The sequence below is a fragment of the Ranitomeya variabilis genome, chromosome 1 (assembly GCF_051348905.1).
Source record: "Ranitomeya variabilis isolate aRanVar5 chromosome 1, aRanVar5.hap1, whole genome shotgun sequence".
In the NCBI taxonomy this organism is placed as follows: Eukaryota; Metazoa; Chordata; class Amphibia; order Anura; family Dendrobatidae; genus Ranitomeya; species Ranitomeya variabilis.
Window position 1 is genome coordinate 659,736,967 of NC_135232.1, and position 25,881 is coordinate 659,762,847.

Sequence of the window (25,881 nt, forward strand, 5' to 3'; positions counted from 1 at the left end):
ATTGTGGAAACTTCACACTAGACCTCAAGCAGCTTGGATTGTGGCCTCTCCACTCTTCCTCCAGACTCTGCTTTTCATTTGGTAATCTAGGTCCCAAAGTTTACTTTCATCTGAAAAAAACCACCTTAGACCACTAAGCAACAGTACAGTTCTTCTCCTTGGCCCAGGTAAGACATCTGGCGTTGTCTATTGGTCATGAGTTGCTTGACACAAGGAATACGACACTTGTAGCCCATGTACTGGATTCGTCTGTGTGTGGTGGCTCTTGAAGCTATGACTCTTGCAGCAGTCCACTCCTTTTGAAACTCCCTCAAATTTTTGAATGGCTTTTTCTTAACCTTTTCCAGAAAGTGGTAATCCCAATTGCTTGTGTGCCTTTTTCTACCACATATTTTCCTTCCACTCAACTTTCCATTAATATGCTTGGATACAGCACTCTGAACAGCCAGCTTCTTTAACAATGAACTCTTATGGCTTACGCTCCTTGTGGAGTGTGACAATGACTGCCTTCTGGACATCTGTCAAGTCAGAAGTCTTCCCCATGATTGGGGAGGGTTCTGAAACAGATTAAGGAACCTTTTTAAATGCTTAGGAAACCTTTGCAGATGTTTGGTAATTATTCCAATTTACTGAGATAATGACTTGGGATTTCATTGGCTGTAAGCCATAATAATCAACATTAACAGAAAAACCCTTGAAATACATCACTGTTTGTAATGACTATGAGTTTCACTTTTTGTATTGAAGAACTGAAATAAATTGTTTGATAATATTTTAATTCTGTGAGAAGCACCTATACATATATTAATTTAAAATCACTTTCAATTTTGGAAAAACCTGTTTAAAAGAATAAGATTGGTTGGTTTTAAAGGGATTATAACTTTAGGACAGGCCATCACTTTACGCTTTGTTAAATGTGTGCAGATCTAGGAGAATTGACCTAAAGAGCTGCATTTAGGGCAATTTCACACCAGGTGTTCTCAGCATTTTTTTCTGCAGCAAAACCTGATGATCTCTTGGCAGGAAAGAAGCCAAAGAAAAAGAAAAAACAAAACAAGTGAGATTGGGGAAATAATCAGCCACATGGGATTGTGATGTCTTTAGGGATTCTAGACACCAAACCAACATATGGATACGTAGCTGGGCTTTAGTGTTCCAAAACATGCCTATAGCAAAAATCTGGATGTTTGTGAGCAACAGTTTTCAAGCTTTAGGGCTCATTTCCACTTGCGAGGAAAACGGACGAGTGCAATCTGATTAAAAAAAATAAATAAATTATATATATTTTGCACTCGCATAACAATCGCATACATTACATCCGTTTTTTTCGGTCCAGATTACGGACCGTTTTTTCTCTCGCAAGTGGAAATGAGCCCTTACTCCATGTGTTGAGGCCTCTCATACAGCAAAATAGTGCATGCACAAGTAGTCATATGGCAGTAGCAGTACCCCTTGTTACAGAGTAAGGAACGGAGGTGTACTGAGCTTGTCTGCATCTAGGAATGGACATTGTCATTGGAGAGGGGTCACCAAATCTGGACAAGCAAGATTTTCTTTATGTACATAAACTTATACAAGGGTTAGTATAGGACTTATCAACCATCAAATTCTTCTGTGATAGTCAAACTGAAATACCTCACAGAATATCCCACTCCCAGAGGTTTCTTCTTATTTTTGCGGGGATCGCCCTGAGAATTTGTGCTGGACTGTTCTAGAAGACCTTCCTTCTTCTGTCTGGGAATGATGTTTATATCTCCATTTACACCTTTTCCTTTAAACGGAACATCAATCAGCCCTTGGCATTTGCTCAGAATGAAATCCCATGGGGTCGAATCATCAGAGGAGAAGAAGCCAAGTAGCTGTAGGAAAAGTGCTACAGAAACCTGGGCATCTCTGGCAGCATAAAACACCTGAAAAACAAAACAAAACAAAAAAATGTTAGAGGATCCTAGTTGACCAACTCGGCTGCAGTTTTAAGATGCTTAAAGTTTCTCACCCACACTGTTGAAAAGCTTAAAGGGAATCTGTCACCAGGTTTTTGCTACCCCATTAGAGCAACATAATGTAAGAGGTACAGACCCCGATAACAGCAATGTCATTGAGCTGCTTGCTGTCATTTTCATAAAAAAAATTAGCCGGATTACTTACGGTAATGCTCTTTTAATGAGTCCATGACAGCACCCACTGGAGAGATAGGGATCCGCCCCAAGGAACAGGAAACCTACAGAGACATAAAAGGGGGCGGTCCCCCTCTCCTCCTCAGTTTAATTTCAGAGTACCCGGAGGACCGCCAGTGTTAGTCAATCATCACAATGTATCATCAGAATATAAACTTCATAGAAGTAATTACATTGGCTTTTATTAGGGAGGGATGTGACTGGGTGCTGTCATGGACTCATTAAAAGAGCATTACCGTAAGTAATCCGGCTATTTACCCTTCGCCATGACAGCACCCACTGGAGAGATTTCCAGAGACCAACACCTAGGGGGGGACCACCGTGCTGAGGATAGTCCTGCCAAAGTGTAGGTCAGAGTCGGAAGACAGGTCGAGCCTGTAGTGATTATAGAAAGTGGAAGGAGCCAACCAAGTTGCAGCCTTACATATATCTTCGATTGGCACGTTCCCTTTTTCGGCCCAGGAAGAAGCCATGGCTCTGGTGGAATGTGCTTTGATGCCCTCCGGAGGTTCTTCATTTTTCATGGAATAGGCCAACCGGATAGCGTCTCTTATCCACCTGGATAATGTTGCTCTTGTGACTCCATATCCTTTCTTTTTGCCCTGGAAGGATATGAACAGAGCCCTACTCTGCCTCCAACTACTAGTTTTCTCAATATATTGCAAAACTACTCTCCTGACGTCTAGAGTATGGAATTTTTGTTCTTCAGGAGTAGAGGGGTCTTTAAAGAAGGTAGGAAGATGTATCTCCTGTGACCTGTGGAACTTCCCTGCTACCTTAGGAAGGTATAGGGGGTCCGGTTTTAAGATTAGTCTGTCATGAAATGTGAGAAGGTAAGGTTGATCTATCGACAAGGCCTGAATGTCGCTGACTCTTCTAGCCGATGTTAAGGCTACTAAGAAGGCTGTTTTTAACGACAAGTGTTTTAAAGATGCTGTGTCTATAGGCTCAAACGGAGATTCTGTTAGAGAGTCTAAGACTAGATTTAGATCCCAAGGAGCTACCCTAGGTATGTGGACAGGAGTAACTCGTTCACAGGCCGTGATGAAGCGGGATACCCATTTATTACCAGCAATATTATGGCCATAGAGGGCACCCAGAGCAGACACCTGGACCTTTAATGTGTTAACTGACAGACCTAACTCTTTCCCTTTCTGTAGAAATTCTAATATAGATTTTATTGGGACTTCAGAGGGGTTTGAACTAGTATGGAACTGTAGAAATTTCTTCCATACTTTGGTGTAAATTTTTGTCGTAGATGGTTTCCTGCTAAGCAGGAGTGTATCAATTAGGCCTTTTGAAAACCCCCTGGAATTTAATATCTGCCTTTCAAATTCCAGGCCGTCAGGTGGAGGCTGTCCACCTGAGGGTGGAAGAAAGGTCCCTGAGAGAGAAGGTTTGGAATTGAGGGAAGGACCCAAGGATCCGTCACCGACATTGACCGCAGGCACGAGAACCATGGTCTCTTGGGCCAGAATGGCGCTATCAGTATTATCCTGGCCTGCTCTTCCCTGATTTTCCGTATTACTTGTGGAAGCAGAATTATCGGAGGGAAAGCATACGCCAGCTTGAATTGCCATGGTGTTTGAAGAGCATCTAGAATGTCCGGGTGATCTGCACGGGACCGAGATGCGAATTTGTGGACTTGTTTGTTTTGTTTTGTAGCGAACAGGTCTATTTGGGGTTTGCCCCATAACAATGTTATCTTGTGGAAAATGTGAGGATTGAGACACCATTCTCCTTGATGAAGAGTGTGTCGACTTAGAAAGTCCGCTTGTTGATTGTCCTCTCCTTTGATGTGGACTGCCGAGAGGGACAACAGATGCTTTTCGGCCAGGATTAAGGTACTGTTTGCGGAAGACATTAGAGCGTCTGATCTTGTGCCGCCTTGTTTGTTTAAATACGCCACTGTCGTACTGTTGTCTGAACAGATTCTGACGTGGTTTCCTCGTAGCTGTGGGAGAAATTGACGCAGTGCATAGTTTACCGCATTCAATTCTTTCAGGTTTGATGAATATAAATCCTCATTCTTATCCCAGGTTCCCTGGCAGAATCTATCTCCCATGTGTGCGCCCCACCCGTGGGGACTAGCGTCCGTAGTTATCGTGTGGGATGGTGATATTACCCAAGGGACACCCCCCGCTAGGTTGTCTTTATTTAGCCACCATTCTAAGGAGGATAAGACTTTCTCGGATAAAGTTATTTTCGATTCAAGGTGCCCCAGAAATTTTCTCTGTTCCCGAAGTATCTGATGTTGTAATGTTCGGGTATGAAGTTGTGCCCACTGAACGGCTGGAGTACAGGAGGAGAGGGATCCTAGCAAGGACATTCCTGCTCTCAGGGACATTTGAGGTTTGTGAATGGCCGCCACAACTTTACCCTCTATAAGAGATATTTTTTCTTGGGGAAGTAGACATTTTTGCTTTATGGAATCTAGATTAAATCCCAAAAATGTCTGAAGAGAAAGTGGGATGAGTCTGGATTTTTTATAGTTGACGATCCAGCCCAGGCTTTCTAAGGACGAGACAGTGTCAGCTAATCGTTCCGCACACTGAAGGGATGAATTTCCTACAACTAAAAAATCATCTAAGTAGGGAATGATTAATGTGTCTCTCTGGCGAAGGTAGGCCATTACTTCTAACATTACCTTCGTGAAGATCCTGGGTGCCGTGGAGAGACCGAAGGGCATGGCTGTATACTGGAAATGATGAATCTCCCCCTCAAGAGTTACTGCCACTCTTAAGTATTTTTGATACCTACTATGGATAGGGAGATGGTAGTAGGCATCTTTTAAATCAATGCCGCCCATTCTACAATTTGGAAAAAGGAGCTTAATGGCCGATCTAATAGACTCCATTTTAAACGTATAATTTTTAATAAACGTATTGAGTTTTTTAAGATTTATAATTGTTCGAAATGAACCATCGGGTTTAGGGATTAAAAATAACGGAGAGTAGAACCCTTTACCCTCTTGTCCCTTTGGCACCGTAACTAAAACATTTTTAACTATAAGACTTCTAATTTCCAGTTCAAGGGCCTTCTGTTGCACAGGTGAGGAAAGGGCTGTTAAAATAAAGGAATCATGGGGAATTTGGAGGAATTCTATTTTCATTCCTTCCTTAAAATTTTTCTTTCCCCAATGGCGAAAAATCACGTCAAGTTCCTGGGTGCTAAATATTATTAACCTGCCCCCTACTGGGGTGTCTGGTGTTTCAAAATTTGTTATCTCTACGGAAGGGGGGGCCTTTGAACATAGTGCCACCCTGTTTTCCCTCTCTTGTGGCCCATCGTGACGATCTTTCATTTTGTGTTCTTTTCCCGAACGGCCTCTTCCTAAAGGTCTTCCTATAGAAAGGAATTGAGGGGTCAGGGAAGGCTTTTTTCCTCTCTTTTGCTTTTTTGAGGATCTCGTCTAATGCTTTCCCAAACAAAAACTCACCCTCACACGGAATAGCGCAGATCTTAGCCTTTGACTGCGTATCCCCCTTCCAGCTCTTCATCCATAACGCACGTCTGGCATTATTAATTAGACCGGCTGATCTTGCTGCAAGGCGAAGAGAGTCAGCTGAAGCATCGGCCATGAATGCTGCTGCACCTCTAATTAGTGGTATCGCATCCCGCAATTTTTGTCTGGAGACCCCCTGTTCGATCTGTTGATCCAGCTGATCAATCCAAACAAGCATGGATCTAGCAGTGCACGTGCTGGCAATTGATGGTTTAAATATGCCCGTGGAAGCCTCCCATAATCGTTTCAGTGACGATTCTGCCTTCCGATCTAGAGGATCAGAAAGTAGGCCCGCATCCTCGACTGGTAGAGCTGACTGTTTTGAGGTGGAGGCGACTGCAGCGTCCACCTTAGGGATTTTAGTCCATGAAATTAACTCCTCATCATTAAAGGGGTACTTCCTTTTGGAGGCTGACGGGAGAAAACCTCTCTGGTCCTGTTTCTCCCACTCCCTCTTTATCAGTGCCTTAACCGCAGGAATTACTGGGAATGCTCTTCTCTTCCTCTCCGCCAACCCTGCAAACATGATGTCTTGTGCAGTTTGGTCGTCTTTTGTATCCTCACAACCTATAGTATTCCTGATGGACTTTACTAGGTTGTCCACCCCATCAAGGGGAAAACAAGCTCGACCCTCAATGTCGGAATGTGTTGAGGAAGAGGATGACGCCTGCGAGGAATCTGAGTGGATAACGCCTTCCTCCTCGGACTCAGAGCTGGATATAGCCTTTTCTTTCCCGGATTTTTTAGGGGGGGTACTGGCTTGTGAGATGGCCTATAATTCCTCTCTAATTATGGCCCATATATCTGTGACCGACATAGATGGACTCTGCATTGTTTCCGCCATACACTGATTGCAGAGTTTTTTGGGGTGGGAATCTGGGAGAGGCTCGTCACATAACGCACATTGCTTGTGCTTAGATTTCTGTCTCTTTTTGGCCTGGGAGAAGAAGACATTTGTGGAAAAGGGTGTCAGCTTTATAGGCAGAGGGGAAATCACACTCACCCAGTGAAGCTGTACGGTACCGAAATAGGAGGCTGCGACTTTCTGGATCTTGAATCCTTGGTCTCACTCCTGTGGCTGGCATCTGAGGACCTTCTGCTGGCTGGCTCACCTGCTGGGTCCACAGTCTTGCCTGGGGACGACATGTTGCATCGCCTGTGCGTTTGCAACTTCCCCCTTTTTATAGGCCAGGATCCGGTCAGTAAACTTTTTTTTTTTTTTTTTTTCTTTTCTCCCACAGCGGTGCACTGCGCATGCGCGAAACCGCGCTTTCCCCCACCGCTGTGTGAGTGACCCGGAAGTGCTCCTCTACCTCCGGGTCATTCTGGGGATTCTTACACCGCTCCACGCATGTGCGGCCGCCATTATCCCGGCCTGCGCTATGGAGCGGTGTACCGGCTGCCGCTGCAGCTGTGCCGCAGATCCCGGACCCTTTACCTGGTGGTCCGCGTCTGGAGCCTCTTCAAGGCCGCACCTCTGCAGCGTTGCTCCTGTGGAATCGGCGTCTCTCCCGGACTCAGCCATCCCACATGCCGGCCAGACGAGGGGGGAGCCGTCTAACGGAATCTCCCCCGACGCTGCATCTGGACTGCATCCCCTGCCGTTCCCGCAGAAACCGCACAGGCGGATGCTCCTAGCCCAGGTAAGATCTTCTGTAGTCTTCAGAGATCCTGTCCCCTGGGAACAGGAAACCTAAACTGAGGAGGAGAGGGGGACCGCCCCCTTTTATGTCTCTGTAGGTTTCCTGTTCCTTGGGGCGGATCCCTATCTCTCCAGTGGGTGCTGTCATGGCGAAGGGTAAAAAAATCACTGGTCTATTTGCTGCAGATCTAGCAGTGCTCTGAATGCCACTGTGCAAAGGCAAAAGACTGCTAATCTGTGGTGGGGTTATACCGAGCTCATGAATATGGAGAACTATACAGCAGCAAGTTTACTAGTCCTCTAGTGACAAACATCAGTTTTACCAGCAGGAAATCAAAATTACCCTATGCAGCCCAGTAAGGGACATGAATCAGTCTCTGCCTCTACATTATGCTGCTCTAAGATTAGATGGCAATTCTGGTGACAGTCACATCAAAGGCAAGATGACAAAAAAAAAAAATAAAATAATTGATAGATGTATTATGCAAGGGGTATATAAACACATACCTGGTCCTGTGTGAATTCCTCGGCGTCCCAGTTACTGCAACGAAGCTGAAAAGATTTGGCCAGAGGATAGCACAGGATAGTTTCAGACAGCGATTTAAGACTCAGGCTGTTTTGAAAAATGTCCCTCCTGAAAATAAAAAGGTAAAATATAAAATAATTATATATATATTTATATTTTTAAGGGGTAAAACAAACAGAACTTCGTTTTGTCACAGTGTAGAAAGATTGCCAGTGACACCTGTTACTTAAAAACCTATTCTCACAGAGTGAGTCCTTTTAAGAGGCATGGATCAGGCTTGGTTTGAGTGTCCAGTTACTATGTGACTGTACCCACAAGCTCTCAGCATTCTCGGATTCCGGCGACAAAGGGCAGTCATTTGACTACAAGTATGATTTACCGTATTTTTCGGACTACAAGACGCACTTTTTCCCCCCCAAAAAAAGGGGAAAATTGGGGGGTGCGTCTAATAGTCGCAATGCATGCTTACCGGCAGTGGTGTGGTGGCGGCGGCAGAGGTGCGGTATGGCGTGCACAGGGTCCCTTCCACCGGTCAGGTGACGCAGCGGCCCGGAATGCAATGTGAGCAGCAGAGCCGGGTTGATCACCGGTTTATCGGTGGTGGCGGCCATCTTCCCGAGGCCACGCGTGCGCAGATGGAGTGCTCTGCTTCACGGGGCTTCAGGAAAATGGCCGCGGGAGGCCGTGCGTGTGCAGATGGAGGAGATCGTGGCGGCCATTTTCCTGAAGCTGAGTTTGCAGATTTAGATCTCGGCTTCAGGAAAATGGCCGCCGCGATCTCCATCTGCACACGCACGGCCATTTTCCTGAATCAGAGCACTCCATCTGCGCACGCGCGGCCTCGGGAAGATGGCCACCGCCACCGATATTCAGCCCGGCTCTGCTGCTCACATTGCATTCCGGGCAGCTGCGTCACCTCACCGGTGGAAGGGACCCAGCGAACGCCATACCGCACCTCTGCCGCCGCCACACCACTGCTGGAACCCCCCCATGGACACCAGGCCGTGGCGTCACCCACCTAAGCAGGAAGGGACCCTGCTCAGGTGCACGCCACACCGCATCACCCCACCTCTGCCGACACCATGCCTCCTGTGACCCTGCTCTGCCACCGCCAGCCCTCAGGTAAGATACTGTAAATTCGGACACTAAGACTGACCCCATCTTATAAAAAAAAAAAAAAATCTGCAATTTTCACCCCAAATTTGGGGTGTGCCTTATGGTCCGGTGTGTCTCATAGTCCGAAGAATACGGTACATACAGGCTCATACCAACTAGACCATCTAGTAGGAATGTGGCCATAAAGTCTGAAAATCACATGCTTGCTTATCACCAGAAAATCCTGACAGGCTGTGGCAACTGTAAGGCTTCAGAAGTCTGCAGTCAGACTACATACTCATAGCAAGTCTGGAAAGCCCTTTAAGATCTTTCAGTGTTACATTATATACTGTATTTTGCAGACTAAGAGGCACTCTTCCTACAAACAGTGGAGGAAAATGGAGGGGGGGGGGGGGGGTGCAACTCCTGTACCTGCTGCTGAAGAGAAATGAATACTCATTATATTAATCCCCTTTGGTAGCTGGCACACATATGCCAGGAAGCTGCAGCCAACACTGTGCCCACTATTGAAGCTCAGTGAATATTCACTGCTCTCCATACACACTCCAGGCGTGGGGAGCAGCAAGTATTCCAGCAGCTGTCCTTGGCTTGTAGGCAGGGTATGACATCACTGCCATGTGATGCTTAGAAGCATAAATCAGCTGTTGCCATCAGAACAGGACGCTGCGAGGGAGCGTAGGGAAGGCAAGCAGAATGGTTTGTGGGTTTTTTTATGTTTTTTTCTGAAAGGGGCCATGTATGCCAGGATGGGGATGAGGGAGACCATGCCTACCAGGATTGGGGATATTAGTACAGAACTGACCACATTTTGATTTCATTTTTTTTTCTCCTGTAGTTTCCTCCTCTAAAACCCAAGTGTGTCTTATGGTCCAGTGTGTCTCAATCTGAAAAATCTGGTAGTTTGTGTCTGAACAAAAGATACTTGCCACATTTAAATTGATAACCAGTTATGTAACTGGCTAATCCCAATTTACACAATTGCTTGGATCAATAGTGAATACAAATCTGTAAAAGACACCTACCTATGTCTCATTGCAAGATAGCGTATGTCAACAATGCCCTTCACAGAGAGCCCATACTCATTCATCAATTTGGAGGCATCTTCCCAACAACCTACACCGACTTTCAGAACATTAGTGGACGCCAGAAGAGCCACTAAGGTGTTGGGAATGTTGCAGCTAGTGCTGACCAAGCGAGGCAGACGGACCAGTACACAGAAGCCACTGTGGGAGGCCATCTGTAGCAGGGAAATCGGGTTTGCTCTCCCATCTACAGACACCTGAAAAATAAATAGATAAGATGAAGGGTCACAATGGGCCGTTAGCATAAGTTACTATTTGAGATTCATTCTAAAGGTACCGTCACACTAAACGATATCGCTAGCGATCCGTGACGTTGCAGCGTCCTGGATAGCGATATCGTTGTGTTTGACACGCAGCAGCGATCAGGATCCTGCTGAGATATCGCTGGTCGTTGATTAAAGTTCAGAACTTTATTTGGTCGTCAGATCGCCGTGTATCGTTGTGTTTGACAGCAAAAGCAACGATACCAGCGATGTTTTACAATGGCAACCAGGGTAAATATCGGGTTACTAAGCGCAGGGCCACGCTTAGTAACCCGATGTTTACCCTGGTTACCAGTGTAAAAAGTAAAAAAACAAACAGTACATACTCACCTTCGCGTCCCCCGGCGTCCGCTTCCTGCACTGACTGAGCGCCGGCCCTAAAGTGAAAGCACAGCACAGCGGTGACGTCACCGCTCTGCTGTTAGGGCCGGCACTCAGTCAGTGCAGGAAGCGGACGCCGGGGGACGCGAAGGCGAGTATGTACTGTTTGTTTTTTTACATTTTACACTGGTAACCAGGGTAAACATCGGGTTACTAAGCGCGGCCCTGCGCTTAGCAACCCAATGTTTACCCTGGTTACCCAGGGACCTCGGCATCGTTGGTCGCTGGAGAGCGGTCTGTGTGACAGCTCTCCAGTGACCAAACAGCGACGCTGCAGCGATCAGCATCGTTGTCTGTATCGCTGCAGCGTCGCTTAGTGTGAAGGTACCTTAAGAAGCATACCACGTATTCATGTAGTACAGAGTTTCCATACAAAGCCAGTTACTACAGCTGAGCAAATCATCTCTAGAGGCAGTGTCCACATTTAGGTCTTTAACAAAAAACAAAAACAAACAAACACAACCACACACACACGTAGGGGCCTAGTAATCAGAAGAGGCACCAAGAATACCAGAATTTGAGGTCCAGCTGAAGTTCACACTGCCCTGAGAGCTGCCACAGTTTACATGTGAATTTTCAGACTAGAATCATTTAAGACTTTTGCTATACAATCCTGCAGAAGAGTCATCGCCAAGTTGGATAACCCCCTTTAAAAATAAGTTTAGTTTCATCTTCATAGATGGATATTGTCAGAACGCTTTAACAAGCACTATCGCAATTCACTGCCATTAATATCTCACCAACTTCTTTTACAATTGTAGCTTTTTAGACAGACCACTACTGCTATCACTCTCCTGAAGCAATAGGGATCGTAAATAGTGCACGTGTTCTGCTGCCTAGCAGGGGAGGTCGGTCTCCAAGGCACCAAGCCATAAACAATGTTAAGGGTGTTTTTAGGGCATGACCAATTTCACTACCTGCAGAGAAAATAAACTCCCTTCCAGTCTCTATACTGTGAGACTGAGTGCGCTGCAATCACTGCCAGCACTGAGAGCCTGCCCTCCACATACAGGCTGCCTAGTAGTGTGCAGGGAGTACAGCCACGCTCACCATAACTCCCTGTACCCAGATATGACTGGGAAAGAACAGCTGCAGGGAGGATACTGGTTAATTTTATCCCTGTAGCCACTACTGGGGTGAAGAAATCCTTCTTGTGGTTCTTGTGTAATCAGCGTTAGAAGTTTTCAGCTAATGAGATGCCTGTGCTTCTGGGAAGGACTGTAGGCAGAGTGATCTTCCTGCTCTAAGCAAGAGAAACCATGGAGAGACCTGCCCACAGGCCGCCTTGAAGCACAAACATGTTCCTCATCATAGAGACAGACTGTGCTTTGGGGCAGCCTGTGGGCAGGACTCTTCTTGGTTTCTCTGGTTTAGAGTAGGAAGATCAGACTGCCTACAGTCCCGCCCAGGAGCACGAAAACTTCTAACACAAAAACCACAAGACTGATTTCTTCACGCCAGGTATCATTTTAATCAGTATAACACTGCCAACCTGACAGTCAAAATCCTGCAGACAGGTTCGCTTTTATGCATTTTACCATCAAATTAAGCCTATATCTGCAAGTAGGTAGTATTTCTGGGCATGAACGGCATTCAATCTCTCAATAACGGCGGAAAGTTTTAATAAGCAGAAAATTGCTTGCATTTACAAGCACTTGCAGTACTCATTTATGAAGATTGGAATAATCCTTTAAAAGGGAGTGTCAGTAGGATCAACCCGACATCGGGTGTAACAGTATGCCGATGTTGGACTCCCCCTGTTTGTTGTGGGCTCTGGCGCCGAGTCTGCACCTTTCCGGGCTCATGTCAGCTGACATGTGCCTGCAACAGCCTCAGGTGGAATAGTGTTCCACTTGCGGCTGATAACTAGTTAAATGCTGCTGTCAATTTCTGACAGCGTCATTTAACGTGCTTACCAGAAGCACATCACTAATCCTGCCCATGGGTGACCCCGTCACATGATCGTGGGTCACCGATGGTTTGTCATAGCTGGATTGCTATGAGAACCGGGTGGCGCTCATAGCAAGTGAGCATTTCTGCTACACAGGCGATGTGATCATCACCTGTGTGTAGAGGCAATTGAAGTAGTGCAGCTTCTAGTCTCCCATAGAGGCTATTGAAGCATGCAAAAGGTAAAAAAAAAAAAAAAAAAAAGCCCTGAAATGACCATACTAACCAAGATTTAAAATACAAAATTGTTATGGCTCTGGGAAGGGGAGCAGAAGAGGAATATGCAAAAATGAAAATACCTATGGTCGAAAGAGTTAAGGTGTCTATATTGTCATAGAAGATGAATAAAAGGACATCTTCCTAGTATTTAGATGAGTTGTTCGGGATCCATGGACTGAACACAGATCGCCAGAAAATCTGCCTCCAGAGCTCATTTTATATGAAAGCGATGTTACCAGGGTGAGACATGTAATGACTGACAGTCTACTCTCACTGCATAGTAAAGCAGAAATTAGCTTAGGCTCATCTCCAGCAGCACTTTTGTTCTCCAGGCACAGCTGATGGCACCATTACAACCAATACCTTCAGCTGATCTCATAGGCAGTGTTGGGGAGGGAAGAACAGAACACACACGGCTTAGGAGGGTTTGTCAAACTGACAGATTACCTTTAAAAGGAGGTATAGTAAAGGATAAAGTAACATCTTGAAATGGGCAGCATTCATCACATCAATTAACTTACATTTGCAGACATGCCTTCTCTGCTCACTTTACAGCAGTCACGTATCCCCTCAGTTGTGATCTGGCCACAAATCAGTTTTTCCAGTTTTCTGGAATAATGTGCCTTGTCTACGCATGCACCTTTCCAACTGCATACTGACATGCCAAGAAAAGGGACATCGCTGATGACAACGCCGACTACGAAGTTGGCCTAATTTGTCTAGATAACATGTGCCCAGTAAATGCAGCCAGATTACTACAGAGGGGTGGGGGAAAACTGCATGACTAATATAAAGTGGGCAAAGCAGGCACTATTAGAAATGAACTTGTAAGCAAGTCAAAGTTCACGTGCTGGGGAATTGAAGATAAATATTTTATACTCGAAAGTTTCAAAACTTTTAGATGTACGGTAGCAACAATGGCTAGGAGAGCCCAAACATCTGAAAACATACCCACTCGCAGTCCACCCCAAGTACTGGGTATTCGTCAAGGTCTCGCTGTAATGAAGGCCACACCGCCTCCCATTCTTCAGCCTTAGAGACTATTTTTATTGGAGCCTGCAGAAGTTTTTCCACAGAAAACACAGATCGTTCTCTTTCTAAAGATTGATGCACTTTCTGATCCGATCCATGGATCTCTGCGGCCAACGCAGTACACAAGTCTTTGTGGTCAACATTAGTACACAGCTGCTGCCTCCGGCGATTGATAAGCTTCCACAGAACAAGACATCCAACTGTAGTACCCACCAGAGAGGCGACACCAAGGGTTATACCTGCATGTCTGGGCATTCTGCTGCAAGACCTGGTAAAGAGTCAAGACAGAATTATGAAAACAGTGTCTCATTTTGCTTTTAAGTACAGACCAATCACAATTTTTGAAAAGTTGTATCTAAATCCAGTCCAACCGGGGGATGGGGGGCGGTGTAAAGGAAAAAAAACAAAACATTTGATCCGGTATTTGGATCATATTCATCCATGCAAATCAATGGGCCCGTGGAAACCATAGAATGAAAGGGTTTTTCTCATTTATATAATTTATTTAGCTCCATTAACTACACAGCTCTTTACATTCCTTATCAGTGTGTCCTTTGAGTGTGGGAGAAAACCCACACAAGCACAAGGAGAATATACAGACTCTAGCAGGTGTCCTGCTGCCCTCCAAAAGAATCAGATCACACTCTAATCACAGTCTGATCAGTGTCACCCAATTCTCTGAGATGAGAGCATAGTCATCTGCACCTGCCCTTCGTCTCAGCTACTGCTCTCCTGTGCTTCAAACTTCATATAGGAATAACAGGTGAGAGAAAGGAAGTTGAGGCTTAAGGTATGTTCACAGTCGGTGAACTGTGATATTTGAAAAATCACAGCATGGTGACAGTGGTTAGCTCTGCAGCACAGGTTTCAAATCCCACCAAGGACAACATCTGCAAGGAGTTTGTATGTTCTCCCCGTGCTTGAGTGTGTTTCCTCCAGGATCTCCAATGGGGACTGTAATTATCTGTAAAGAGCTTCAGCATATGATAGCACATTTAACATGATGTATTTTTGACTAGGATTCTCCCCCCCCCCCCCCCCCCCGTGTTTCAGTTGGGGTTAAATCCTCTCATACAAGACTTATTTATAAGCCGACTCTTTATAACCCCACAGAGTGGTAAAAAGAGATTTTGATGCATATATCTAAGGTCTTGTGCAAAAACCATGACTCCGTGAGACACTAGTAAATGAATGGCTTCCTTGTGCTATTCCCAACCACCCTCCTAAGCAGGATCCATAGCACTGGACAAAACCTGTACACTTGACAAGGGGTTTGTTTGGTTTGTCAAAGACAGGGTATCTGGATCTGAGACGATGCTGAAGTTGGTTTCTTATTCGTTCAGTTTCTTATTCGGGCTGAAGTTGGTTTCTTATTCGGCTATTTTTTATTTTCTGTTTTTTTTCAGGTTTTTGTATTAAAATAAACCATTCTGAGTATATAATAATATGCGGTCATGTGTCCTTTTGTGAATACACTTAAAAACAGATACAAAATTTAGAAGGCTGGCACAAAAATGGGCATCAAAGTGGGCACTGAGGTATGGTATTGAAGGGGTTAAATGCCTTTGTGCCACTAATCTAACACCTGATTTACATACCTACTGGTACCCCACATGAAATCCATGTCACTGCAGCCTGGCACAAATGGGTTCTGGGCATCAGAACTGGCATCAAATTGGGCAAATTGCACATTTTCACAGATTTGAATAAGTAACAGCTATTTTTAAAGGGTTAAATGCCTTTGTGCCACTGATCTAACACCTGATTTACATACCTACTGATGCCCCACATGAAATCCATGTCACTGCAGCCTGGCACAAATGGGTTCTGGGCATCAGAACTGGCATCAAAGTGGGCAAACTGCACATTTTCACAGATTTGAATAAGTAACTGCTATTTTTAAGGGGTTAAATGCCTTTGTGCCACTAATCTAACACCTGATTTACATACCTACTGATGCCCCACATGAAATCCATGTCACTCCAGCCTGGCACAAATGGGTTCTGGGCATCAAAACTGGCATCAAAGTGGGCAAATCGCCCATTTTCACAGATTTGAATAAGTAACAGCTATTTTTAAGGGGTTAAATGCCTTTGTGCCACTGATATAACACCTGATTTACATACCTACTGATGCCCCACATGAAATCCATGTCACTCCAGCCTGGCACAAATGGGTTCTGGGCATCAGAACTGGCATCAAAGTGGGCAAATTGCACATTTTCACAGATTTGAATAAGTAACAGCTATTTTTAAGGGGTTAAATGCCTTTGTGCCACTAATCTAACACCTGATTTACATACCTACTGATGCCCCACATGAAATCCATGTCACTCCAGCCTGGCACAAATGGGTTCTGGGCATCAAAACTGGCATCAAAGTGGACAAATCACCCATTTTCACAGATTTGAATAAGTAACAGCTATTTTTAAGGGGTTAAATGCCTTTGTGCCACTAATCTAACACCTGATTTACATAGCCCGCAACATTTTTTCCCCCCAAAATAATCTTTTATTAATTACATACATGTCCTCTAATTTGCACACACACTATACTAATTGTATTGATCACTGACATATACAGTACATATCTAACTATTCTGCATCTACTTAGTGTATGTAAACCATGTCTTCTATCCTGTCGGCTCCAGCAGTGATTTTAGAGAGGCTGACAAATGAATTACCGGCTATTCTTCTATGTATCTCTCTCTGCAATATAAAGACTATATATATATACACAGTGTATATATATATATATATATATATCCATATGCAAGAAGAAAGAGAAGGCACTCACCGATCTAAATTTCCCAACTTTATTTCATCTTAATGTTAAAAAAATTCCATGGCCGGGGGAGTGAGGAGCGGAGTTCTTGTGAGCAGGGATAGACGACGGCCGTTTGTGCTTGCGCTTCCACGGGTCAGTATTTTCTTAACATGAAGATGAAATAAAGTTGGGAATTTTAGATCGGTGAGTGCCTTCTCTTTCTTCTTGCATATGGTTATATATATATACATATACACACACCCACTAGCTATTGAACCTGTTCTACGCCCGGGTGGCGAGCATTTATATTGGTATATGGTCTCCATCCTGGTATGCGCCTCTTCCATCCTGCCCCCTAATCTTGTCCTGTGCTGCTACCATCTTGCACCCCCATCCTGTCATACGCTGCTCCCATCCTGTGCCCCCTTCCTGTCATGTGCAGCCCCATCCTGCGCCCTCATCCTGTTTTGTGCGCCTCCATCTTGTCATGTGCTACTCTTTTCCTGTGCCCTCATCCTGTCATGTGCTGCTCCCATCCTGCGCCCCCATCCTGTCATGTGCTGCTTTCATCCTGCGCCCCATCCTGTCATGTGCTGCTCCCATTCTGCGCCCCCATTCTGTCATGTGCTGCTCCCATCCTGTGCCCCCATTCTGTCATGTGCTGCTCCCATCCTGCGCCCCATTCTGTAATGTGCTGCACCCATTCTGCGCCCCCATTCTGTCATGTGCTGCTCCCATCGTTGATGGCCCCCATAAGATGCTCCATAGCATAATATGCCCCGTATGCTGATGCTGCGATTTAAAAAAAAAAAAAAATGACAGACTCACCTCTCGTCGCTGGGCGCCGAGTGCCTAAGCAGGCGGGAACACCAGCGCACTATGGGGGTCAGGTGCTGGAGTCGCCGCTGGCTAAGGCCCCCGGTGTAACAGCGTGTCCCTCCCCCGGCCTGTGTCCCTGGACTGCTATGTAATCAGGCTTGAGTCAACAACCAGAAGGGGGAGCTTTCCCTCATGGAGGGATGGATCCCAGGACACAGAACAATAGACTCATGTGTTGGCTGATTCAATTGTGTGGTGACTTGCGAAGGGCTGGGATCGTATGCTGAGGCGAGATCCTGGTGCCCGTGTGTGGAGGATTAAAAGCTGCCACGTGGAATGGTGTTGTGTCCCTCATCTGCTGGATCCAGTAAACCCATCCCAGGATTAATTTTTCTTTTCCCTGGCTTCGGATTGCCAGGTGGCGCCCCCGGATCTGCTCCCTTTGTGTGGACTCATTGTAGACTAATTACGGACGCTGCAGAATTACTTTGATTTGTGTTGTCCCAGTTTCCTGTTCCGATAAATTTTATTGGATTGATTACTGTCGTGGTGTCTCTTCCTGCTCTGTCGCATGCCACGTCACACCCGGCACTTGCGATATTCACCTGTCCCTGTTCCACCGCCGCGCGCCACTCTGTCATCCGTGTCCTCTGGCTGTGACTGTTGAGGCAGGGGGCGCGCACTGACCACGTCATCGCGCCCTATGACCTGAACGTCACAGCCAGAGGATGCGGAAGACCCGGCGGTGGAACGGGGACAGGTGAATATAGCATGGCTCACCCTCCCCCTTCATACTCACCCTCCTGGTGCGTCTCTGCTTCTCCGTTGGAGATAGCGGTATGCGTTCAGTGCTTACTCATACCGCGATCTCCTGGGCCACAATCCTCCTCCCCGGATGCGTCACACTGTGGGATCCAGACTGTGCAGACGCGTCGCGCTTGCGCAGTCTATAAAGGCTTTGGACAGAGTGACGCTATCAGCGTTAATATATATATATATATATATATATATATATATATATATATATATATATATATATATATATATATATATATACATATATATATACATATATACACATATATATATACTGTATATATGTATACACACACACCACACATTTATTCTATGTGTATATCTCTATTCTATCGTAATCTAACCTGTCACTCTGATTAAAATGTACGTGGCTGATCATTTGCCGGCTTTTAATCTATCTATCTATCTATCTAGAATATATATATATATATATACACATTTTGAAGAATATTACGTTTTAAAACTATGTGTAAATGATTAATAACATTTCTGTATGTAAAATCTCATGTTAAAAATCGCCCCCCCCCCGTGTTTCAGTTGGGGTTAAATCCTCTCATACAAGACTTATTTATAAGCCGACTCTTTATAACCCCACAGAGTGGTAAAAAGAGATTTTGATGCATATATCTAAGGTCTTGTGCAAAAACCATGACTCCGTGAGACACTAGTAAATGAATGGCTTCCTTGTGCTATTCCCAACCACCCTCCTAAGCAGGATCCATAGCACTGGACAAAACCTGTACACTTGACAAGGGGTTTGTTTGGTTTGTCAAAGACAGGGTATCTGGATCTGAGACGATGCTGAAGTTGGTTTCTTATTCGTTCAGTTTCTTATTCGGGCTGAAGTTGGTTTCTTATTCGGCTATTTTTTATTTTCTGTTTTTTTTCAGGTTTTTGTATTAAAATAAACCATTCTGAGTATATAATAATATGCGGTCATGTGTCCTTTTGTGAATACACTTAAAAACAGATACAAAATTTAGAAGGCTGGCACAAAAATGGGCATCAAAGTGGGCACTGAGGTATGGTATTGAAGGGGTTAAATGCCTTTGTGCCACTAATCTAACACCTGATTTACATACCTACTGGTACCCCACATGAAATCCATGTCACTGCAGCCTGGCACAAATGGGTTCTGGGCATCAGAACTGGCATCAAATTGGGCAAATTGCACATTTTCACAGATTTGAATAAGTAACAGCTATTTTTAAAGGGTTAAATGCCTTTGTGCCACTGATCTAACACCTGATTTACATACCTACTGATGCCCCACATGAAATCCATGTCACTGCAGCCTGGCACAAATGGGTTCTGGGCATCAGAACTGGCATCAAAGTGGGCAAACTGCACATTTTCACAGATTTGAATAAGTAACTGCTATTTTTAAGGGGTTAAATGCCTTTGTGCCACTAATCTAACACCTGATTTACATACCTACTGATGCCCCACATGAAATCCATGTCACTCCAGCCTGGCACAAATGGGTTCTGGGCATCAAAACTGGCATCAAAGTGGGCAAATCGCCCATTTTCACAGATTTGAATAAGTAACAGCTATTTTTAAGGGGTTAAATGCCTTTGTGCCACTGATATAACACCTGATTTACATACCTACTGATGCCCCACATGAAATCCATGTCACTCCAGCCTGGCACAAATGGGTTCTGGGCATCAGAACTGGCATCAAAGTGGGCAAATTGCACATTTTCACAGATTTGAATAAGTAACAGCTATTTTTAAGGGGTTAAATGCCTTTGTGCCACTAATCTAACACCTGATTTACATACCTACTGATGCCCCACATGAAATCCATGTCACTCCAGCCTGGCACAAATGGGTTCTGGGCATCAAAACTGGCATCAAAGTGGACAAATCACCCATTTTCACAGATTTGAATAAGTAACAGCTATTTTTAAGGGGTTAAATGCCTTTGTGCCACTAATCTAACACCTGATTTACATACCTACTGATGCCCCACATGAAATCCATGTCACTCCAGCCTGGCACAAATGGGTTCTGGGCACCAGAACTGGCATCAAAGTGGGCAAATCACCCATTTTCACAGATTTGAATAAGTAACAGCTATTTTTAAGGGGTTAAATGCCTTTGTGCCACTAATCTAACACCTGATTTACATACCGACTGGTACCCCACATGAAATCCATGTCACTGCAGCCTGGCACAAATGGGTTCTGGGATCAGAACTGGCATCAAAGTGGGCAAATTGCACATTTTCACAGATTTGAATAAGTAACTGCTATTTTTAAGGGGTTAAATGCCTTTGTGCCAGTAATCTAACACCTGATTTACATACCTACTGATGCCCCACATGAAATCCATGTCACTCCAGCCTGGCACAAATGGGTTCTGGGCATCAGAACTGGCATCAAAGTGGGCAAATCACCCATTTTCACAGATTTGAATAAGTAACAGCTATTTTTAAGGGGTTAAATGCCTTTGTGCCACTAATCTAACACCTGATTTACATACCTACTGATGCCCCACATGAAATCCATGTCACTCCAGCCTGGCACAAATGGGTTCTGGGCATCAGAACTGGCATCAAAGTGGGCAAATCACCCATTTTCACAGATTTGAATAAGTAACTGATGTTTTTAAGGGGTTAATTGCCTTTGGGCCACTGATCTGACACTTAAAATACACAGACAGTGATGCCCTGCATCAAACCCAGGTCCCTTCAGCCTGGCCCAAATGGGTTCTGGGCATCAGAACTGGCATCAAAGTGGGCAAACAGCCCATTTTCACAGATTTGAATAAGTAACTGATGTTTTTAAGGGGTTAATTGCCTTTGGGCCACTGATCTGACACTTAAAATACACAGACAGTGATGCCCTGCATCAAACCCAGGTCTCTCCCGCCTGGCCCAAATGGGTTCTGGGCACCAGAACTGGCATCAAAGTGGGCAAACAGCCCATTTTCACAGATTTGAATAAGTGGTGTTTTTAAGGGGTTAAATTCCTTTGTGCCACTGATACCAGAGTGCATACATATAGAACAGGGAGCCCCACAATAAAACCAGGTCTCTTCAGACTGGCCCTAATTAGTTCTGGCCATCAGAACTGTCATCAAACTGGGCAAACAGCCAATTTTAACAGATTTGAATAGGGACCTGCTGTTTTTAAGGGGTTAAATGGCTTTGGGCCACTGATCTGACACTTAAAATACAAATAGCGATGCCCTGCATCAAACCCAGGTCCCTCCAGCCTAGCCCAAATGGGTTCTGGGCACCAGAATTAGCATCAAAGTGGGCAAATATAGTGGATTGGTGTCGGGAATGCCTTGGTTACAGCATCAAAACCCTGTTATTAACTGGGTTACTGAGGAAATTGTTCAATGGTCCTTATCTAAGTCCTTGAAGTCTGTATCTGTGTTGTCTGTCGGTCTGGAAGCTATTCCGGAGTATCTGAAGGTCTTTGAAGACGTGTTCTCTGAAAGCGAGGCTGAGGTTCTACCGCCACATCCATCTTTTAATTGTGCCATCAATTTAATCTGTCTTGTCCTGAGCGGCTGGCCATGAAGGAGTATATTGCCGAGAGTCTTCGTAAGGGGCATATCCGCCCTTATGTTTCTCCTATGGCAGCTGGCTTTTTCTTTGTAAAGAAAAAAGATGGTGGTTTGAGTCCTTGCCTCGACTTTCGGGAACTCAACAAAATCACTGTGAGAAACACTTACCCACTTCCTCTCATTCCTGACTTGTGTAACCAGTTGTCTGGGGCCAAATGATTTTCAAAGTTGGATTTGTGGGGAGCCTATAATTGGATAAGTGTTTGAGAGGGAGACGAGTGGAAGACGGCGTTTCTCACGTGAGAAGTTATTTTTGAGAATCTTTTTACGTCCTTCGGGCTAACAAACACCCCTGGCCATTTTTCAAAATTTTATTAATATTGTGTTTGCTGATCTGATCGGTCACTTTGCGATTATTTACCTTGACGACATCTTGGTTTACTCCCCTGACAGTGAAACCCATTTTCACTATTCGCGTACTGTCCTTCATAGACTCAGGGAAAAACTACTTTTTTCAAAATTTGAAATGTTAATTTTTTGTACAGGAGTTATCATTTTTGGGTTTGATTGTTTCCAATGAGGGGTTTCACATGGATCCCAAGAAGGTGCAGGCTATTAGTGATTGGGTTCAGCCCCGTGACTTGAAGGGTTTGCAACTAGTGATGAGTGAGTATACTCGTTACTTGGGTTTTCCCGAGCACACTCGGGTGGTCTCCAAGTATTTGTCTGATCAGAGATTTAGTTTTCCTTGCCGCAGCTGCATGATTTACAGCTACTAGACAGCTTGATTACATGTGGGGATTCCCTGGCAAACAGGCAACCCCCACATGTACTCAGGCTGGCTAGCAGCCATACATTATGCAGCTGCATCAACAAAAACTAAATCTCTGAGCAGTCACAAATACTCGGGAGACCACCCGAGCGTGCTCGGGAAAGCCCGAGCAACGAGTATACTCGCTCATCACTATTTGCAACGCTTCTTGGGGTTTGCAAACTACTATCGAAAGTTCATCAAGTGTTTTTTGCAGGTAGTTAATAGTGATGAGCGAATATACTTGTTGCTCGGGAAATCTCCGAGTATTTGTGACTGCTCAGAGATTTAGTTTTTGTTGACGCAGCTGCATGATTTATGGCAATTATGGCACTTAGCCTCTCTCTTCCCACTGCCCTGTAGCGGTGGCAATGGGGTAATAGTTGGGTGGTTGATGTGACCTTTGAATTGTAAGGTCACATCAAGCCCGGCTTAGTAATGGAGAGGTGTCAATAAGACAGCTATCCATTACTAATCCTATAGATCTCCTGTAATGAATAAAAAAAAACAAAACAATATACCTGTCCGTTGTTCTGTCCCACGCAGTAATCCATATCTGGGGAAAATACAGTTTGCAACCAGGACTGTGCTAAGATGCTACCAGCCCAGCTGCAAACTACTGGGGAATGAGGAGATGCTGCCAGCGCAGCCTCAGTGACTAGCGGTGAAGTCACTGAGTCTACCCTCCCTGCTTGCCTGACCCACGCTGAACTCTGGAGCTTGGGAAAATGCCAGTTCATTTTCCCACGCTGCAGAGTTCATTGCAGTTCAAGCCGGAAGGGAGGGCAGACTATGTGACATCAGCACTAGTCTCTGTAGCTGCACTGGCAGCATCTCCTCATTCCCCAGTAGTTTGCAGCCATGGCGGTTGCATTTCAGCACCGCTCCTAGTTGCAAACTGTATTTTCCCCAGATATTGATTACTGCGTGGGACAGAACGACTGACAGGTATGGTATATTGTTGGGTTTTTGTTTTTGTTTTTTTTTAATTACAGGAGAACAAGGGCGTTGTATGTATTAGCTGCATAATAAGGATGAAAAACTATGTTTAGTGTTTTATTTCATTAAAAGACTTTATCCTGGCTGCGTCTTTATTAAACCTGTAACAACTATAGGATTAGCAATGGATAGGTGTCTTATTGACACTTCTCCATTACTAAGCCGGGCTTGATGTGACCTTACAATATAAAGGTCACATCAACCCCCAAACTATTACCCCATATACCACCGATACAGGGCAGCGGGAAGAGAGAGGCTAAGTGCTGAAATTGGTGAATCTTAAAAATGCGACATTTCTGGGGAGGCTGAGAGCTAGTGTTTGTAGCCATGAGGGGTCAATATCCATGGCCCCTTCCTAGGCTATGAATATCAGCCCGCAGCTGTCTGCATAGCTTTTTCTGGAATTTAATTATAAGGGTACCCCATGTCATTTTTGGGGGGCCACCCTATTTTAATAGCCAGTAAACACTAAAAATACAGCTGTGGGCTCATATTCATAGCCTGGGGAGATCCATGGGTATTAACCCCTTCTTAGGCTATAAATATTGGCCTCCAGTCGCTGGCTTTCCCTCTCTGGATTGGAAAATTATGCGGGAGCCCGCAACATTTTTTCCCCCCAAAATAATCTTTTATTAATTACATACATGTCCTCTAATTTGCACACACACTATACTAATTGTATTGATCACTGACATATACAGTACATATCTAACTATTCTGCATCTACTTAGTGTATGTAAACCATGTCTTCTATCCTGTCGGCTCCAGCAGTGATTTTAGAGAGGCTGACAAATGAATTACCGGCTATTCTTCTATGTATCTCTCTCTGCAATATAAAGACTATATATATATACACAGTGTATATATATATATATATATATATCCATATGCAAGAAGAAAGAGAAGGCACTCACCGATCTAAATTTCCCAACTTTATTTCATCTTAATGTTAAAAAAATTCCATGGCCGGGGGAGTGAGGAGCGGAGTTCTTGTGAGCAGGGATAGACGACGGCCGTTTGTGCTTGCGCTTCCACGGGTCAGTATTTTCTTAACATGAAGATGAAATAAAGTTGGGAATTTTAGATCGGTGAGTGCCTTCTCTTTCTTCTTGCATATGGTTATATATATATACATATACACACACCCACTAGCTATTGAACCTGTTCTACGCCCGGGTGGCGAGCATTTATATTGGTATATGGTCTCCATCCTGGTATGCGCCTCTTCCATCCTGCCCCCTAATCTTGTCCTGTGCTGCTACCATCTTGCACCCCCATCCTGTCATACGCTGCTCCCATCCTGTGCCCCCTTCCTGTCATGTGCAGCCCCATCCTGCGCCCTCATCCTGTTTTGTGCGCCTCCATCTTGTCATGTGCTACTCTTTTCCTGTGCCCTCATCCTGTCATGTGCTGCTCCCATCCTGCGCCCCCATCCTGTCATGTGCTGCTTTCATCCTGCGCCCCATCCTGTCATGTGCTGCTCCCATTCTGCGCCCCCATTCTGTCATGTGCTGCTCCCATCCTGTGCCCCCATTCTGTCATGTGCTGCTCCCATCCTGCGCCCCATTCTGTAATGTGCTGCACCCATTCTGCGCCCCCATTCTGTCATGTGCTGCTCCCATCGTTGATGGCCCCCATAAGATGCTCCATAGCATAATATGCCCCGTATGCTGATGCTGCGATTTAAAAAAAAAAAAAAATGACAGACTCACCTCTCGTCGCTGGGCGCCGAGTGCCTAAGCAGGCGGGAACACCAGCGCACTATGGGGGTCAGGTGCTGGAGTCGCCGCTGGCTAAGGCCCCCGGTGTAACAGCGTGTCCCTCCCCCGGCCTGTGTCCCTGGACTGCTATGTAATCAGGCTTGAGTCAACAACCAGAAGGGGGAGCTTTCCCTCATGGAGGGATGGATCCCAGGACACAGAACAATAGACTCATGTGTTGGCTGATTCAATTGTGTGGTGACTTGCGAAGGGCTGGGATCGTATGCTGAGGCGAGATCCTGGTGCCCGTGTGTGGAGGATTAAAAGCTGCCACGTGGAATGGTGTTGTGTCCCTCATCTGCTGGATCCAGTAAACCCATCCCAGGATTAATTTTTCTTTTCCCTGGCTTCGGATTGCCAGGTGGCGCCCCCGGATCTGCTCCCTTTGTGTGGACTCATTGTAGACTAATTACGGACGCTGCAGAATTACTTTGATTTGTGTTGTCCCAGTTTCCTGTTCCGATAAATTTTATTGGATTGATTACTGTCGTGGT

The 25,881-nt window shown here is 45.1% G+C and overlaps 2 protein-coding genes across 3 annotated transcripts in view; one reads left to right on the forward strand and one right to left on the reverse strand.

Annotated features, from left to right (window-relative positions):
* Window positions 1-25,881, forward strand: part of LOC143775208 (exonuclease 3'-5' domain-containing protein 2-like) — a 106,312-nt gene that overhangs the window by 35,434 nt on the left and 44,997 nt on the right. The window lies entirely within an intron of this gene.
* The window catches only part of LOC143775185 (exonuclease 3'-5' domain-containing protein 2-like), a 68,012-nt gene continuing 43,665 nt past the window's right edge, over window positions 1,535-25,881 (reverse strand). Inside the window, exons 2-5 of one of the 2 annotated variants that reach the window (XM_077263038.1) lie at window positions 13,813-14,161; window positions 9,989-10,245; window positions 7,832-7,958; window positions 1,535-1,910 (exon numbers count right to left, since the gene is read on the reverse strand). In XM_077263038.1, coding sequence (XP_077119153.1) covers window positions 1,596-1,910; window positions 7,832-7,958; window positions 9,989-10,245; window positions 13,813-14,148 — 1,035 coding nt within the window. In that variant the 5' untranslated portion in view covers window positions 14,149-14,161 and the 3' untranslated portion in view covers window positions 1,535-1,595. Of the gene's footprint in view, window positions 1,911-7,831; window positions 7,959-9,988; window positions 10,246-13,812; window positions 14,856-25,881 lie in introns of those variants that run through there. The other variant, XM_077263029.1, reaches the window with a different exon arrangement.